Here is a 19,511-nt window from a genome sequence, read left to right as displayed (position 1 = left end):
ATCTCTCTTTGAAGTAACTCTTGTGGCAGTTGTGTGACCTAATCATAGGAATGTGATCTGTCAGCCTTCTCTCCTCTTGGACTATATCCAAACTTCGGGTGTATTGGCTTAAGAGTCTTACCTCTGGGTATTTCTTCCTGATCTTCCACATATTACTCTGATGTTGCTGCCTTATGCCAATTTCATAACTAGACCAGATCCTCTCTCTCTCTCTCCTTCCCTCCCACGCTCCCTCCCACTATTTCTCCTTTCCCATCACCACCTCATCTTCCAACTTCTGAACATTTGCTCATCAGCTTAATGTTGATCTTTCAGGAACAAAAGCAAAGCCTTTTAGGAGGAAAGTCGTTTTGCTCTTTCCAGCAACTCAAAACAGGCACAATGAAAAACGTTTTTGTCAGGATCACAAGAGGAAAGACTTTAAAAAAAAAAAAAAAAAAAAAGGCCACACATGGTGGCTCATACCTGTAATCCCAGCACTTTGGGAAGCCGAGGGGGTGGATTGCCCGAGCTCAGGAGTTCAAGACCAGCCTGGGCAACATGGTGAAAATCCATCTCTAAAATACAAAAAATTAGCTGGGTGTGGCGGCGTGCACCTGTAGTCCCAGCTATTCAGGAGGCTGAGGCAGGAGAATTACTTGAATCCTGGAAGTGGAGGTTGCAGTTAGCTGAGATTGCACCACTTCACTCCAGCCTAGGCAACAGGGTGAGACTGTCCAGCCTAGGCGACAGGGTGAGACTGTCTAAAAAACAAACAAACAAACAAACAAAACAGGTGGACACATTGGGGTAAGTGGACAGAGACCATTCTGTTAAAAAGAGGCTTCCTCTGTGGGTGCCATTCTTTGGAGACAGAGAGTGAATAAGAGAAGTCCCAGGGCCGAAATACACCTTGATCCACTCTAGATGTTTCCTCGTGTCCATGCCACATGTGGCCACTTGCATTCACTGGTACAGAGTTCACCCATTCACAGGGGAGACTCAGGCACTGCCAGGATGTTGCCGGAACAGTAAGAAAACACACATTTGAGACATAAAAACTCTGGCTAGAAAAGTTTGTCATTTGTTTTGGGTTGCGCCTCAGAAGACTCTTCATGAAAGCCTCTCCTTTCTCTTACGGGTGGTGTCTTCACACACAGTGTCAGAGTGGATATGACAACATTTCTTCTTGACCTTCTAGTTAGATGTATCTATGTTCTGTGACAGCATAACATGACTGTTCTACCTGTGACATAAAAATTCCACCATTCAGAAGGGTCATTGCCAGTGTGACCTCTGGAAGTGTTGGGCCAGCATGTCTGGAGGTATATACATACTTTCAGACAATTTCTTCAACATTTTAGATAGTCAGTTTAGCAGACCAAGAAGGGTCTAAGTTCTCTACATTCTGGAGTAAAGAGAGTTTCCTTGATGAACCTGCAGTGCTGGCCTGCTGATGTATGCACAAGAAGAACTCTTGCCCATGGCCTAATAGCCTCCACCACCACCTGAAACGTTGAAGCTTTTGAGCAAACCCAGAATGGAAGCCTGAGGGATAGCAGTTGGAAGGGTTTTACAACGACTCAACCCCAAACCCCAAGAAATGTTAATCAAACAGGGTCCATGCTTCAGGAATGGTTGTAAAATAATGAGGGAGCAAATGTTCTCATTATACCAGTGTTGCCTTTGAAGAGTATATATTCAGGAACTATATATTGATTGCTTTAATATTCTCATTATGGGAGGCGATTTAGAAATTTTCCTTTGGCATTGGGGGAATAATTACATGGTGGAATTTCTGGCTGCAAATAATTGCTTTAAAAATAATCATCTTTTTTTTTTTTTTCCATTTGCACATTGTAGTAGTCGTTAGATAAATGAAGGCATGATTTGGATCAACATGATTACTTTAGGTAAAGGGAAAAATATAAACCCTAGAGTAGGATGATCAAGGGATAGTCATCTATAGGTCAAACCAGCGGTACATAAGATGTTATCAGAACAAACTTTATACGGTTTAGAAATTCTAAGCTCCAACCAGCAAATGACTCCTATAATTTCACACATTACTCACTATAGTGAGATTAAGAGGTAACCAAGAATTTGGACTAACCCTTGGTGCTCCTTGTTGGAAGACAGTCAATCATATGTTCTGTGTAAGGATGTATACATTTGGGAATTATTAGTGCCTTAATGAGTGGTTGATTTCCTTTTCCTCTCCTCCTCCTCTAGGTTTGGAAATATCTTGGGATGGAGACAGTTTTGTAGAAGTCATGGCTGCCCCGCATCTCAAGGGCAAGCTCTGTGGTCTTTGTGGCAACTACAATGGACATAAACGTGATGACTTAATTGGTGGAGATGGAAACTTCAAGTTTGATGTGGATGACTTTGCTGAGTCTTGGAGGGTGGAGTCCAATGAGTTCTGCAACAGACCTCAGAGAAAGCCAGTGCCTGAACTGTGTCAAGGGACAGTCAAGGTAAAGCTCCGGGCCCATCGAGAATGCCAGAAGCTCAAATCCTGGGAGTTTCAGACCTGCCATTCGACTGTGGACTACGCCACTTTCTACCGGTAAGTACAGTGTTCTGGGGGATGGGTTTGGGTTGCAGACCAATAATAGTCTTGACCTTGGAACATGGTGTATGAAATCTCTTGTTGTGCAGGACAAAGCTCAAAACCCAGGGTAGACATCTTTTTGCTGTTCAGCAACTGATCTCGTCTTGAGTCAGCCCTATTCCATGTCCCAAATCGGGAAATTCCAAGAAGTATTTCAGAGCGATGTCCTCCAGGCAATTCCATGCTTTTATAGGTCTGCAGTTTACTGGAAAGCTGGCTACACTGCAGGGTTTTTCCAGGTGTTAGCTTAACTCTAAGATTGAGGAGGGCTTCCCAAATTCTGGCCTAAACCACAGTAGTACAGGACAGAGCTGGTTCCCCTAAATGGAATCTCAAGTCACTTGGCTGCCTTTGGGTGTTTGAATGAGCCTGGTTATTCTACCTGAGGAACAGTTTAGGTCTGCCTTATGGTCTAGCCCAAATCAAATGTGCATGTGGAAAATAAGGAAGCAAAATGAGAATTCTTTGGATCTTGGCCAACTGTGAGACTTCATGTCCAGAGTCAGATGACAATAGAAACAGGGCTTGAGGATGGAGGGAGGAAGGAGTCTTATTAAGAATCAGGACTCCATGACCTTTTCTAACTCTTTTTAACCCCCTACCACGCAAAGCAACTGGTTACAAAGGGGAGTTGGATTTGACTTCCGCACTGCAAGGTTGCGTTTTTGAGCTGATGAGTCTGGCCTGGGTGTACTTCCATTTACTACACAATTCCATGGGTTCAAGAGCTATGGCTGCCTATAACTTTAACCACTGTGGGTGCGGGAGGAAACACGAGATGAACACAGCCCAAAAGGCCTTGTTTAAGTGATTTGCCTGTGCCTCTTAAAATTAGAAAACTCCTGTGGTCTGAAGCCACAGAGAGGTTATTTTTGCTCTTTAATTGCCACCAGTTTATTTCCCCTAGTTCTCATTAAATATGATTTTTTTTTATTTGATCTTTGGACATAAAAGATAAAGTTCTATAAAGGCAGCTCGAAGTGGGGTGGAAAAAAGACTGTCCCTGTCATCACAAATCCCCAAACATGGCTGCATGTGCCAAACCATTTGGCTCCAAGTCATGGGTTTAGCTCCTTCAAGCCATTTTCCCGTTGTAATTTGAATTCTCTGGGTTCCCTTCTGTCTCCTCTCTGCACCACCCCTAGACTGATGTCTTGTCTAGTGAAACTGAGGGATCTTAACGTGAGACTTTGCAGTGAGTTAAGCAGCTAGATAGACAAATCTGGCTTCATTTGGAATCTAAAAACCTTCACTTGAAGGTCTGATGGAAAGCAGTAGAATATAGCAATTAAGAACTTTACGGTGCCCTAGGGCTCAAAATCCAGTCCAGGTATGCAACCTAAAACAATGACCTAAGCTGTCTAAACCTCAGCTTACTTATCTATGAAGTGGGGATAATAAAAGAACCTACCTTGAAGAGTCACCATCCAGATTCAGTAAGATTATGAACATGAATGTATGTGCTTCACACAATGCCTGCACATAGTCAGTGCTCTATAATTGTTGCCATCATTTCTTCCATGATTAATTAAGTAATGAAGAAGAGTAAGGTATCTTTTGGAAGCTCCTCTATCCTGTTTGCAAATTTGGGTTGGATCCTTCTCTGCTTAAAATAGAATGGAAAGGCTGTGCTTCTCCCAGGGTCCAGCAGCCTACACCTTTGATTTTTATCCCATTTCAAAGGAATGTATTGAAAACAAAAATTGGAGAGCAGGTCTGCAGAGATTAGTTCCTTTTTTGAATGTCTATATATTTTGCCTTTGGTGATTTATTTAGTGTTATGATTTCTGGACTGCAATAGAAATATGATGAGCACTTCAACAGAAGTTATGAATGATGACTTGGACATTTATGAATAAAGAGCATTGGATTCCTTAGGTGGCCAGGCAAATGCTCCCCTTCTGCCCTTAATGATTCTACAGCAGCTACGATGGAGGATGCTGATCTATGAAAAGGGCTTGATGCCCTGAGTTTGGTAGCTCATAAGAATGTTCTTGGGATCCTTGTGCATGGAGATTTAGAGGCCAGGATGTGGTGGGAAGCGGGCTTGTGCTCTCCTGATCAGTGTCATGGTGTCATGGTAAAGTGCCCTTCCACAGTGGGCTGCTTCTTCCTGGAAAGGGCAGAGGACCTCCGGAAGGAGAACTGGGCAATTCTGCCTGTGTCGCCCTCTGCTGGTGATCTCACAGTCCAACAGGAGGATGCACCTTCATGAATCTTAAAGGTAGAGTGGCCAGTGTTGGCCAGATCCTGTTTCTCCCCCTTATTTCCAAGTATATGTGTGGCAGGAGAAGAAAATAAACAAGGTACAACATGGAAAGATATTCTCTTCTCAGGGGAGCTCCAGAAAGGACCTAACCTCAGGGTTTGTAGGAGACTTTATGGAGCAATGGACTGAGAATGAGCCGTGGGGAAGGGGACAGCAAGCTAGACTCCAGTCCAGCTCTGCCACTGTTAGCAGTGTGCCCTGGTGGCTAGCTGAGTTCAAGATCCTTTATCGAAAGAGCTGATACACAGTAACTACCTGGCAGGATTGCTCCTCTGAGGACTGAGGCCAGTGGGTGGTGCAGCACTGGCACACGGTAGTCCTGGCACAGAGCATGCTGCTGTCCTGTGTCCCTTCCTTTCTGTGGAGAAACTCACCCCTGGATTGGCTGTTTACCTTTCTGATTGTCCACATCTTCTCCTGATGTCATCATGGAGGACTGATTTGATAAATTCCCACTGATGAATCTGTGGAACAATCTCAAAATGAACTGTTTCTCTTTTGTGACACCTCCTCCAGGTAGTGTAAGTGACAATTGCATTGCAATTGTTTAAAAACTATTGTTCTTTGTCTCATGAGAATGTCAGGTGTTCATTGTACTTGTAAATAATGTTGAAAAAGTAAGGTAAAATCATCTATCATATGACATCCCACACATGTAAACTTGTGCCTGTACGTTTGATATCATTGGTGGAATTTCTAAAATGAACCCAAAAGTATAGTCAGATCTGTGGCTGTGACACATTTTTTGAGTCCTTACAGGACTGACAAGACTTGCCTTGATATCATGGATGGCCATATATATAAATTGCATTGGAATTTGATTTATTTTATTTTCCCCTCCATTCTCCAAAAAATACCTGTATTTTCCTTTAAGGACGAAGAATGAAGTAGCATAACACACTCAAATAACTTTCTGAGCACCACTGTCTTGTAACAGAGGGAAGAGAGAATGCAAGTAGAGTATATTTTTCTGAGAAAATATTACCCATTTTGGGTTTCCTTAATCTTATAACAAATTCCACAGGGCAAATTCTATGATAATTATGAGATAGTGCTTCTTATAAGGTCAAAATAATAATGACAATTTCTCTGAATTAGGTTTTGCTTTTGAAATGTCTATGGTTAATTTTATTTTATTTATTTATTTTTTGAGACAGAGTCTCGCTCTGTCGCCCAAGCTGGAGTGCAGTGGTGCAATCTCGGCTCGCTGCAACCTCTGCCCCACAGATTCGAATGAGGCTCCTGCCTCAGCCTCCCAAGTAGCTGGGATTATAGGTGCCTACCACCACGCCCGGCTAATTTTTGTATTTTTAGTAGAGATGGGTTTTCGCCATGTTGGCCAGGCTGGTCTCGAATTCCTGACCCCAGGTGATCTGCCTGCCTCAGCCTCCCAAAGTGCTGGGATTACAGGTGTGAGCCACCATGCCAGCCCTGCAATGTCTGTGGTTTATAACTCCTATTTTATTTTGGTCTTTTACTCAATTTAACATTTTTAATAGTAAACTGTCCATTGTAAAAGTACTTGAAAAACTACCACTCTGTAAATGAATGAGAAATGACTGCATAGTAATCAATATTTCTTTATTTTTTCTGTTTTGGGATTTTTTATTTTAATTTCACAAATCAATTTGACCCATTTTGGCTAATTTGGCATAAAAATTCAATATATAATTAAGTTCTTTTCAATCAGCATAGCTTGCTTTAATTAACTAACTGAATATGTTTGGGTGCAAAATAATTTAGTTACAAAGTGCAGAAAAGTTTTAACTAAATGCATTGATAACACGTCTCAAGTCTTAGCTTTGCTAATTGACTTCTCAAATTAGATAACCTGTTTAATAATTTTTTGCATTTTCCTTTGTTAGTGCATTGCCGAGAAATTTCCAGGAGCTAGAGAAGCAGTGTATTGTGTACCCACCTGGAAAACTTAACGTGAAGTTGTGTAGATTATATTTGGATTCAAATGTTGGCTACCTCAAAGAGAAGAAGTGTTGGGTGTGTTCTTGTCTTCCTTCCTCCTTTTTCATCTCATCTTCATCTCTCTCCTCCAGCCTCATGTTCCTTCTCCCTTCATGCCCCAGATGCCAACTGAGCAATCCAAGAGGAATAGGCAAGCTCCCACCACAAAGGCTGTCTGGAGATCCTTAGCAGCCACTATCAAACCTACCTTCCTGCTGTGGGCTTAGGCCGCAGGATAGGACCAGCCTTGGGCAGTCTGGGGCACAAAGAGAGGCCAGGAGATGAGCTAGTGCTTCGTGGGCCAAACTGGGGAAAGAAATGACCTTTTATTCCTTGTGCCTATGAAATACCAGCAACAGGCTTTTTCTCTAATTCAGACTCACATCTTGGAAGAAATTTTTGCAAGTAAGTATAACTTTCCCACAAAGCAGAACTCTTAAGTCAGGGCAGGACTGCATTTCAGAGAAGTCAGAAAAATGAATGTGAAGTGCAGTGAAGCCCAGACATTTAGAGACCACAGTCATCTCAGGAGTGTTTTCCTCTCTGCAGTCTCCTTGATGGGGTATCATTCACCAGAGCAAAAGCCCTGTTCACTTGTTCAGTTTGGGAAAGTGTCTGGGGATTCCCAGTCTAGGAAATGTTCTTTTCCTTCCATGCAGTGGTTTTTACAGCTGTAAGGAATTGAAGTCATGCCAGAGGATTCACATATGTGTCCTTTCCTGTTGAGGTACTGGGAGGTAGGAAGTGGGAGGTCGTGCAGGAGAGCACTGGAACTCGGACAGGACCTTGGTGTTGGATATACTGGGATCCTGGGACTGCCAGTGGCTTGCTTCCAGGGGGAGATCATAGACTTTCTGAATGACCGACTTTGTGTGTTCTTACAAAGGAAACTGATCACTTATTATAAAGCAATAGAAAATACAGGCAAAGGGTACAGACTTTATGTGTTTGTGTATGAGAAAAATCAAATAAAGCTAAATGCTATTCTATAATTAAAATCAAGTCAATTTCCCCTACTTCAAAGAACAACATGCTTGAAAACATTTTTGTTTACATCTTTTAATGACTTGTCAAGAACTGCCATTAAAACTAGGGTCCTAAATCGAATGAGATGTTTTATTTTAAAGTGTGACATTACTTTTATTTTTCCTTAGCGGACTCAACTGTTAAGGCCCTCTGAATTCATAATTAAGGTATGCTGACACCAGGTGGCAGTAGACACCGCAGTTGCAGCGCTTATACTTCAGCCCTTAAAAGTCTGTTTTTTCTTCACTGTATCTGAATACACAATGAACATCCCTGCTTCTGAATTCATGTCATTCTCCTGCCTCCCTAAGATGCCTTCACTTTCTACATTGACTTAACCCATTTATGCCTTGTGTTCCATTTTTGGAACGCTAAGCATGTAGGAATTATTTATATCCTACTGCTCAAGGTCATCACCAAGGTCTGACTGAAAAAATTTTAAAAAATGCAACCTCAGGCATGAATTAGGCTGAAGACACAGCTCCAGTTTCATCCTATACTTTGGAAAATGCTCTTTAGGTTTTTTTAGTTATTCCAATTGTGCTCATTATCATTTAACTCATGTTCTATGTTGCACTGCTTCTTATTTCTTCAGCATTGGATTGTAAGTTCTCTGGGGAATGGGAGCCTCTTCTTTTTTGACCCTTTTTGTATTTCACCCAGCACCACCCCTTGAAGGGCTGCTTCTCTTAGCCTGCCTCTCACTGGCATCCTCTCTGATCTCCTTGTGACTTTTGCTATTCCCAATTCTGAGTTCATCTTAGGTCTTTATCCCCATGCACAATTATACACTTACAGTCAAAGTGTGCACACTTCTGTCTTTTCATGTAATAAACTGGTCAGAGTGAGTGGAGTCTTTGGTCCACTTTTGATGCTCCAAATGCTGTGAGCACTTCTTATTGCACACGTCTATTTGCGACTCCCACTGGCAGGCAAGATGACCCTTCTGAATCTCTCCATCCACCTCTGCCTATTTATAATTCACAAGTCTCTTGAACCCCCTGGTTCATCTTCTATCCCTCAGGTAGTGTTTGGGCTTGTCATCTTCTTATGAAATACTTGCATCCACAGATGTTTCTGCCCTGACGTCTCTGTTTGTCTGAGGACCTCAAACTAGCCTCTTGTATGGTGTTATAACAACTGGACCTCCAATGGGGTGATTAATCCTCTACCCTGGTGTCACTCAGTGATTTGCCTAGTAGTCACATCTCTTGTGCCTTGTCATTGGCTCTGAGCCTTCTGTCAGGCTAGACTCAAAGCTTTATGGTGATTTCCCTTCAATCTTTCATTTGTTCGTCTCCATCTCACCCACAAGTAGGCTTTTTTTCTGTTTGATCCATCCAAGTCACCCAAAACAAGGATCTTAAATAGCTTTCTAGCTACCTGGATTTTAGCTTCAAAATCTAGTCAGTCCCGTTTTCTTGGAGCCAAAGTAAAAAGAAAGACACGAGTTCACTCAGAAAGGTATGAGAATGTATGGAACATCCTTTTATTCAAGTCTAAAATCCTCTTTTGTTTAATTTTTCATCTTGAAGAAAGACAAATACTGTTTCTTTAAAAAGAGAAAACATAGAAAACTGTTCATATCTCGATAGATAGATTAACCTTTGTGTAGAGATTGGGTCAACTGTACAGTTAACCAACTTCAAAGTTAGAGCACAGTCCACACAGGACTACTCTCACTTCTGACACCACAAGTTTAGAGATGATCCCAGAGCACTCTCAGGTCAGGAATTTGCTAGAAGGAACTCAAGTGATAATACTCATGGGTGTGATGTATATTTATATTATAGGAAAAGGATATAGATCAAAATCAAAAGAGATACATAAGGCAGAATCAAGAGATGTCTAAACATGGAGCTTCTGCTGTCCTCAGCTCATGGCATCATGGGCTGGCATTAACTCCTCTTGTCTGCAATATCCACTGGGTATTGCCAACCAGTGATGCTAATTTAGCCTTTGGTGTTCAGAGTTTTTATTGGAACCCAATCACATGCCACCTGCATGGATGACCTTATCTTCTAGCCCCTCTTAGAGGTGTAATGTGCTAATGGTTGTGGTCTTCAATTTCTCTAGATGTTGGAAATGTTATTGCATAGCCCAAAGCCTCATACTTAGTCCTATTGTTAGACTTTCTAGTGACCAGATGCCTCAGGCAAAAAACACACTCCTGTCAGGCAGGACATTCCAGGGGCTTAAAGATTGTCTCTTTGAGGCCAAAGGCAGAGGGCAAGACCAGACTCTTTTTGAGCAAGGTTAATTCTTTATTGCATAACCTTCCTAGCTCAAGGTTAAATGCCATTTTAATTTGATTTTATATGTTTAGCTTTAAGTTTATTTTAAGCATAAACATCCTGGAATTTTTATAGTGTTCCTCCTCAGAAAATTACATCTGAGATGCAATTAGAGGAGGCTTTTGAGCACAGATTTGAATGAGTGTCACTGTAGCAGGTAAAACACTAATTATTTTGTAGCATCTCTCTTGGCTGCTTAGGGAACTTCTTGATTACTTCTTAGTAAGCAGGAGGCAGAATGGTGTAACTTAATCATATTTTCATTACTTACAGGTATAAAGACCTTTGCATGCATAAGAATGAAACTGACATGAGTAGTGTTTGCCTCATTTTACCGTGGAGCTAATTGAGGCACTGAGAGGGGAAGGGGACTCATTCCAGGCCACCCGTGCCGCCGAGCAGCTAGCCTGACAGGCACACCTTGTCTGGGGGCTCCATCAGAGAACAGTCAGAGTGTGCACACTTCTTTCACTGTCCACTCAGGTTTCCAAATATCCTGCTCTGCCATGAACTCTCAGAGGAGGAGTTTATCAGTTATTTTATTCACTCCTTTTTACAGCTTTCAGCTGAACACCTGCTACATGCTAGGTTCTGTTGTAGGCATGGCGATTTGGGACTTAACAAGAGAGACAAAGCTCTTCCTTCAGAAAATCATTACCTAGTGCGGGCAGCTATGCATGAGAAATAAGGCCATTCCTGACTGCAAGTAGCGTAATGGAGGGAATATGGGAGTGTGACAGGGTAGGCCTGGGGGTGGCCGGTGAGGTAGGTGGACAAGAAAAGACTGTGTGGGGAGCTCTCCCTTGAGTGGAACATGCCCTCTGGGAAGAGCCAGTGAGGAGGCAGACAGGGGAACAGCAGGTTCCACACTGGACAGGACAAGGCCTGTTTGAAGGCCACCATGACTGCTGCTTTTAAAAAAGGATCAGTATAATGGTATGAATGAGTGTGGCACAGGTGTCAAGCAGGCTTTGCAACCAGACTGCCTCAGTCAACTTCTGAGCTCCTTAACCTGCAAGCCCTTGCTGTTGGGCAGGTGAGTTCACCCATTGAACCTCCTGATAATTCCGCCATAAAAGGGGGTGCTGAGAAGACCTACCCCATTGCTATGCGGGTTTGTGTGACGATTGCATCAGTCGTTCCAGATAAGGCACTCATCCAGGCCTGGTACAGAGCAAATGCTCAGTCAAGGTCAATTTCGTTATTACTATAATTTTGTTATAGAAGCCTGTTCTGTGTGGTGTTTACCTTCAGAACATCCTTTGTCATCTGGTGCCAGTACTTGAAGAGGTTTCCTTCTTTATTTTACATGGTCATTGCTAGACTCATTTGGAATAACTTCTTCCAGTTCAGTGCAGAAATTGATACTGTTTCCTAAAATGAAACAAACAAACAAAAACAAACACTTTGGAATGAGTTAAAATTTCCATAATGTGCTTTTCATAAATTATTTCAATGGATAAGACTGAACTGAAGGGGAAGGTGCAGAAAGGATAATTAATTCCATAAGATGAATATGCAACTCTGAACTTGAGAAATAATCAACTCGTCCTCAGTGTGCTTTACAGGGTGGAGGCTGAGAAGGAGCTCAGGTGTCTTGTTTTGTTGTTTGTAGGGGTAGAATTCAGGCTGTAGGAAAAGAAGAAATACATGGCAAATTTTAACTTTTTTGATGTCCATCTTTCTTGCCTTTGTAAACAGTAATATGAGTATAATTTAATTTTATGTGATAATTCAAAGTTAATTTTGGGGTATCAGTTGCAGTTAGGACCACCTTTCCTAGGAAACCCTTGAAAGGGGAAGGGACTTCTGAGATCTCCCTGGTATTTCTATCTTTAAGCTTCTGTCTTTTTATTTTAGCTTCCCTTTGCCTTACTGCCTTCTCGTCATTGGGTGGAGAAAATAATGTTTGTTCATTTTGTATGCAAACGAAGTAGTGAAAGATTCTGAAAGACGACTCAAAGTTCTCTCCTATGAGAAAAGTGAAAGAACTTGAGGACATGAGCTGCATTTTTTCGCTTTTCACAGGAGTTATCAGACAGCTCAGAGCCAAGTTTATGACCCATTTCTATCCAATATACAGAATTTCCAGGCATGATTTTTTAAAAAATCAACCTCAAGCCTGGTTTTATTTTTATCTTTCCTGTTTCTTTCCTCTCATTCACATTTCATTTTATTTTATTCCTCACGTAGTTTTGTAAGCTGACTTAAATCCTTTCTGGAACAAGTTGGAGAGTAAGTGACAGTGGTCATTGGCAAAGGATCTAACACTTCTGAATTTCCTTTTTTTTTCATTATGAAATAGAGATAATATCTTCACCCAACAGGTTCTCATGAGGCTGAATGAGGTTTCCCTTGTAAATCCCAGATGGAATGACTAAGGTGTTTCTTTCTCCTGGTCACATCACCAGCAAGGTCTAGTGGCTCTTATGAGAACAGGACTGAGTGCTGTGGTTTCAGGTTGCCTTTTGAAAAATCAGGATATCCACCTGGGTGCCAGAACTCCTTGTAAGCAAGAGGACCTGGGGTGAGTGCCTCAGAGGCAGCCCTGTGTGGGCTGGTTTCCATCAGGCCACATACAGATTGGTTGGAGCTTTGATGCATTGTGAGGCCAGCATCATGACTCAGTGAAACAACATGGGCAGGCACAGCATCTTGTGAAATCAGCCGGTGTTCTGGCAGCAGCAGGGGCCTCTCAGAGAAGGCACACTGGCCTCTGTGCTATTTGGGGAGCAGTATCAGGGCTTTGGGCTCGGGCTCAGAGCTGTGCTGGGTTTGACGGCCGTCCAGGACTCTGTCTGTTTCCCAATCAAGTTGGCAAAAATTAAAATTGATGGGGGCATTTGCAAATATGAAATAGGAGTGGAGGCTTTTGCATTCCTGGACCCTCCAACGCATTGTACTCTGTTTATGTGGAAATCTGAGACTCAGTCTCATTTTTCTTCTGACTTGGCAAGTAAAAGGAGCAACAGTGCTGCTGCACTGTCCATGCCGCTTGCACACAGAGATAGAGCAATTGTGTAGCTGAGACCAAATATTCAGGAGGGTACACATTTAAAAAAAAAAAAAAAACTTGGGGGTTGGCAGTTTTATTAAGGAAGAAAGTGCTGAGAAAATTATATTCATGTATCCAAAGGCATCTTTTCTAGATTAATGGTCAATTATTCATGTCTGGGAGTCAATGAAATCAATCAATAATAAATTAAAATAGGCACATATTACCCATTACCAAAAAAGAGCCTAGGTTCTTTTACAGTCATGACTGATTGATTAAATAATGACACCAGGCACTGTTCAAGGTGCTGGAATTGGAAAGGAATCCTCCAGGGAATGAGAAAGGAGTCCTCTAGCTCACAGAGCTTGCAGGGCAGGTTAATGAATGAGCAAAACGAGTTAACAGGGATGTGGAGAGAGAGGGTTGTGTTTTCAGATAGAGGATATGCTGGATGCTATGAGAAACGTACTCTGCCAGGGGGCTGGCTTCCTGGAGGAGGTGACTTCTAGGCTGAAACCAAAAGGATATATAGGGGTTAGCTGGACAAAAAGAGGAGTAGGAGGCTAGGGAAGAGAACAAAGGAAAAGATTCCAGCCACAGAAGACTTCATGTTCACAGCCATGGAGGCCAGGGAGAGCCTGGCACAGGCAGCTGAGAGACTGTTCTGTGGGGTGGTGCCACAGACTTCAGGGTGTGTGGACAATGAATTAGAAAGCAAAGGCAAAGGCCAAATTACTACAGTTTCATGCACCAGCATTCACCAAACATGGAGGGGGTATGCTGCAGTGTTTTCCACCATTAACTATGGGCAGGTTATACTGAGCAGGGGTTCAATAAAGCTCATGACTCTTCATTCACTCATCATTCATTTATTTCTGAAGTAGTTTGTTATACCTATTACATAGTCTATGTGTTAGGTCCATAGTTCTCAAGCTTTAGCATGAAATGGAATCACCTACAGAGCTGATTCAGTGGGTCTAGGTGGGGCTTGAAAATTTGCATTTCTAACAAGTTCCCAGGTTGATGCTGGGGTTCAGGAAGTACATCTTGAGAACCATTGTGCCAGGTGAGGAAATTATAAGAACCAGTCTAGGATCATGCGGGTCCCCAGATTCCTTTGGGTCACCAAGGGGACTTAATTTTCTGAGTCCCTGTTCACTCAAAGACTTTTTTTGAGTCTTTGAATGAACAGGGCTTAGGTTTCTTTTGTACAATCAATTCCTAAACATTAGAAACAAGAATCCAAAGTGGGTCCCTGGTTAAAAGGGCTAGGAGCTAATCTTATGTCCACCTAGATAGACCCAAGTGGTGATTTGAGCTCAGTGGCATTTTCTTGACCTGTAGTAGTTTAAAATATACTCCTGATTTTTTTTTTGGAAGAAAAAGGGCACTGGTTTTACTGCCTCCTCGTGCAGGAAGTCATGCCCAGAGGAAGTGCCGGACTTGCTTGGCTGGGTCATATGAGAAGCCAGAATTAGAATCCAGAGTCAAAGTTCTCCTGGTCGCTGAGATGCTTTCTGTAGAGAGGCCAGTGTGGGGAACCACCCTGGTAACTTTTAGATGAATTTCCCAGGACCCAGTAAGGGAGGGAGGAGAAAACACTGGATACAATGAGCTTTTTTGCTGGACAGAAATGAAGTCCAGTATTCCTGTGCAGAACTGCCCAAATCCTCTCCCACCATGCACAGGAGGGAGAGGCCCGCAGCCAAGAGTACAGGCCCATGAGCCGAGAACAGCCAACAGGATGTATCTGTAAAAATCTGCTTCCTTTTTACTGGCTTCAGGCTTTTAAAGAGTCTGGTCAATGGGCATAGAGAGTAGGGAAATATATGATTTGCAAGGAAATGGGGAAATCTGGTGACGATACTGGAATTAATAATTCTTTTAACATGAAAGAGTTGTTCTTTATGATCCTTACCATCTTACCTAGTGTTTGGAGTTTAAAGGAGAGAGAGAGAGAGAGAGAGAGAGAGAGAGAGAGAGAGAGAGAGAGAGAGAGAGAGAGAGAGGGTGAGCTGGTTTCTTCATTGTATCCCCAGCAAATGGCCCATCTGCGAGCGTGAAGGTAGATGCATTTGAACTGCTCAAAGAACTTGGGCCAGAAGACCTTTTAGAACCCCTGAAAGCTTTTCCATATGAAGAGGAAACCAGGAAATTGAAGTCTTCATTTTGTCTTTGTGATCAAAGCCAGGGAGGAAGGATATTAAGCAGATACTGACCCGTAGTTTTGTGGCCACTAGTAGGATTTATTGACATACATAGCAACTGAGGACTGCAGGAAAGCTGAGGTTGGTATTTACTTCAAGAGAAAAAAAGATCAGATGTCTGAAAACAGAGGGCTATATTGCTATAATGAGCCCATTGCCTTTGATAACAGGAGGTAATGACAATCATGTTAGCTGGCACTGATTGTTCAATGTGCCTGGAAGTCTGGGAAGCCTGCTATGTATTCCAGTGCCAATAATAATGGACAGTACAATAATAAGGCCAGGAGTAAGAGCTTACACTTTTGAGTGCTCACTATGTGCCTGGCAGCAGCTAAGTGCTTTCCCTGCAGGTGTTGTTCCCCATGTGGATGAGGAAACTGAGCTACAGGAGTTACCAGCTTTGTCCAAGGTAACTAGGCAAGAAAGAGGCAGAGCCAGGATTTTGTTCCGGGCAGAACTTGTGCTTTTGACCATTACCACCATAATGTGGTAATAGTTCTTGCTGGCAAGCCATCCTCACCCCCAAATTTTCTGTGTTTTCTAAACTATGCTAAAACACTGGGAATTTGCAAATGTTTCTTGTGCTATAATGCATTTTTATTTTGAAGGATTTTTTTTCTTGTAAAAGATTTTTGTCTTTTCAGCAAAATTTTCTGTTTAGTTCTATTTTGACAAAATTGTCAAAATTATTTGGAAATAATATGCTGTGGTTTATGTTGATTGAATTTTAAATAAACCAATTTCATCCATCTTCTAAGGAGAAATTTATGGATTTCCAAATGGTGGCCATTCTCTACTCACATTGTCTTTTCTGGTCCACAGTATTAATTCTAAAGATAATACACATTCATGTCTGATCCTGCTATAGAAGACTGAATTCATCATGGAAATAGGATTTTTAATTCCAATGTCATGTACTTGTAAACTGTTTCTTCCCTTTTCATCTTTTGTTTTGAAGGACCGCTTAGTAACAGTTTCTAAAGAAAGAAACTGATTTTTTTTTTTTTTTTCACATCTTGCTTAAGATGTTCTCAATTGATGTGATATTAGCAACTCGGTGATTCTTAACTTTTGAGAAGCCACAGTTTTGTTTTTTTGTTATATCAGTATTTGGTTTTTTGAGATTCTAAGACAGCTGAGCCTCCTTTTCCCAGAAAAATGCACTCCTAACTTTGCATACAACAGGGGATTCTCTGCCTGGGTTGCAGGTCGGTGAACACCAGGTTAAGAAATTATGTTTCCTTCCTCCTTCCCTCTCTCTCTTCAACTCTTATGTAAATATTTGTTGAGCCCTATTAAGTGCTAGCCTCTGTGCTCTGTGTTAGTGTTACAGGGTGAGATAAACAGCATGGTTCCTGTCTTCATGGAGTTTATAGTCCAGTGAATGAGGAAGACATTCAATCAATATCCTCAGAAATAAACATGTATCTATGCTATGATATGTATGCTAAGAAGGAAAAAAAACTGTTGTGTAAGAAGATTGTATACAAGAGGGTCAGACCTACTATGTGTATGTGTGTGGGGAGGGGAAAAGCAGATGAATCAGGGAAAGCCCTCCATGAGAAAATGACATCTGGGCTGAGCTAAAAAGGATGGGTGGGTGGTAGTTGGCTCAGAGGCAAGAGGAAGGGGTCTGGCCAGGGAGTGTTGTACTGCATTTGTGCACCTCCTAAGTGCTGACACAGCCAGCCCCTTCCGCTGCCTGTGCACGTGCCCCAAAGGCTCTGTATGCTTCCTGTGCTGTACTCTTCCAGCATATAAGGTCAATTTCACAGAATCTCACCTGTCAATGATTCATTCATGTGATGGGTCAAATCATTTTTCCCCTGAAGACAAATCCCTCTCATGGAGTTTTAAAGTGGATTTTCTCTTTGCTGTCAAAGGGATTCCATATTACTGGATTCATTATATCTGGTGCAGTGGCCTCAGGTTCCAATAACTGTTCTAGTTTATTTGACTTGCTATGATAAGCTTAGAGTCAGGGCCATGTTCCTTTGCAGAATACATCTGGGGTGAGGAAGATACACTTGCTACCCATGTACACACACAGAGACACACATGCTCAGACATATCCACACTCCCCAGCGCACATTCCGTAATGTCCCCACACTGGCATGAGGTTTAGACCCTTACTATTCATATCACCACCCTTGGACTTGCAGCATCATTAGCTTATTAGAAATGCAGACTCCCAGGCCCCACCCCAGGCCCCCTGATCAGAATCTGCAAATTTGACAAGGTCTGGACATGATCTTTGTACACACTGAAGTTTGAGCAGTGCTGGGTTGGTCTCCTCCATTTCCAGTCTGGCCTAGTCTGTGTTGTCGAATAGTTTAGTCCAAATGCTTCCACTTAAGGCTTGGGATCACATTGACACTTCTAATTTTCTATATTTTAATAGAAGCATCACGACATTTTTTCCCATGCAGGAGAAAGCAGTCCAGGTAACTGTTTTGTGGAATAGATGGAATGTGATTCTATGTTCAACAGATGTGTGTTCCTGCAGGAAGCAAAGGCACACCAGTCTCAGGCCCACAGCACCCCTCATTTCTGCAAAAGGCATTTCACCTGTTCATGGACTGTCACCTGTGTGTCACTGACATCCTTCTTCATTAGTTATATCAGGTGGAAAATCTCTTAACAGAATTTTAAAATAATCAATGGACGATGAAGAAATAAGGCAAGAAAATTGTACACTAATCAGTGAAATTGCTCATAGTTATGAGTTGTAAGGTCACTTGTGTCTGCTTTGTCCTTGGTCCTTCACAGACCTTGAGCCACAAGAGGCCAGTGAAAGGCAGCCCCGGCATTGGTGGCTCAAGAATTTGGCCTTTCGTTTCCCTCCTGGACCCTTTCATCCCTGTTCTCCGATTCATGGGCTCTGTCCTTCAGTTCTTGGGAACCGTGACCGACTTCCTGCCATGCTGGTCCATGTAGCCACCCATTTTCTTCCACAGGCTGTCTTCAGGATTGGGTAAGAGGCCCTTGCCATATCAGCCTCAGGCCCAGGACCCCCTCAGGTGGTGGAGAGTCACAGCTCAGGGCAGTGGACAACAGGCGCCTACGTATTAGTGTGGCAATGTCACTTTCCTTTGCACTTTGATGGCATCCCTTGTTTCCTATTTGGCTGCAATATATACTTTTACCCACCTTGTATTAATTAGATCTTTTTCTAGTTGCCTATGAAGAAAACCCATTAAAGTGGTTAAAGTTGTAACACGTTTCATTTATAAAAATGAAAATTAATTGACTCACGTAACTGAAACGCCAGGGCAAATTTCACTTCACACATGACTTGATTCAAGGTTTCCATGAGGTCCCCCAGGTTTGCCTTTTCTCCATTTTTTTTTTTTTTTTTTTTTTTTTTTTTTTGCCACAGCTTCCTCTGCATTGGCTCTAGTTTCAGGTGGGGTCATGATCCTCCTCCCAGTTCCTCGTGGTTATAGCTTTGGAGAAGTTAGACAACTGAGAGAGTCTTTTCTTCCAGAAACCCCGGCAAACCTCCTGCTCCTGGTTGGTTCTGATTGGGGCTGTCACCATTTCTAAACCAGTCACCCCACTTGGGGAAATAAAATGAGTTGCTCCATTTAGATCTATGGTGGTCAAAGTTCCGCAGGCATCACATTCATCAGGAGGGTCTGTGGAGACGCAAATCATTGGCCCCACCCCCAGAGTTTCTGATTCAGTGGGATGGAGGTGGGTGACGCTGCTGCTGATCTGTGGACCACACTTTGAGAACCACTGATTTAGACCAATCAAGGCCCCTCCTAACAACATACATAGAGTGGAAAAGAGGTGTTCTTCCCAAGGCCATTCGAGAGACTCTTACTTGAAGAGGGGAGAATGGATATTTCTTGTTCTCCTTATTCCAGAGTATTTGTGACACTCTTATTTAACCACAACTCCTCCCAGTATGAGAGGAGTGACCTCTCTTCACCAGGCACTCTGCTGGGCTCAGGGCTGAGTTTGGACCCTCCTAACTTAGAGTAGGGGTGTGGATGATTAACAATAATGTAATATATGTAGGTGATTACACATATGTACATTACACATATGTAATAGATGAGGTGATTGCCACAAAGAAACACAGCAGGGGAAGAGATGGAGAGCAAAGCTGGGTTCTGGAGGCTGTTTCGCGTAGTACGATCAGGGAGGCCCTCTCGGATAA

The 19,511-nt window shown here is 42.5% G+C and overlaps 1 protein-coding gene across 2 annotated transcripts in view; it reads left to right on the top strand.

Annotated features, from left to right (window-relative positions):
* Window positions 1-19,511, top strand: part of BMPER (BMP binding endothelial regulator) — a 245,664-nt gene that overhangs the window by 174,874 nt on the left and 51,279 nt on the right. For both annotated transcript variants that reach the window (XM_007981643.3, XM_007981640.3), the window contains one exon: window positions 2,212-2,548. In XM_007981643.3, coding sequence (XP_007979834.3) covers window positions 2,212-2,548 — 337 coding nt within the window. The remainder of the gene's footprint in view (window positions 1-2,211; window positions 2,549-19,511) is intronic.

This window comes from Chlorocebus sabaeus, chromosome 21 (assembly GCF_047675955.1).
Source record: "Chlorocebus sabaeus isolate Y175 chromosome 21, mChlSab1.0.hap1, whole genome shotgun sequence".
NCBI classification, from domain to species: domain Eukaryota; kingdom Metazoa; phylum Chordata; class Mammalia; order Primates; family Cercopithecidae; genus Chlorocebus; species Chlorocebus sabaeus.
The sequence above is the reverse complement of the archived record's forward strand: the minus strand, read 5'-3'. Positions and strand labels throughout refer to the sequence as shown.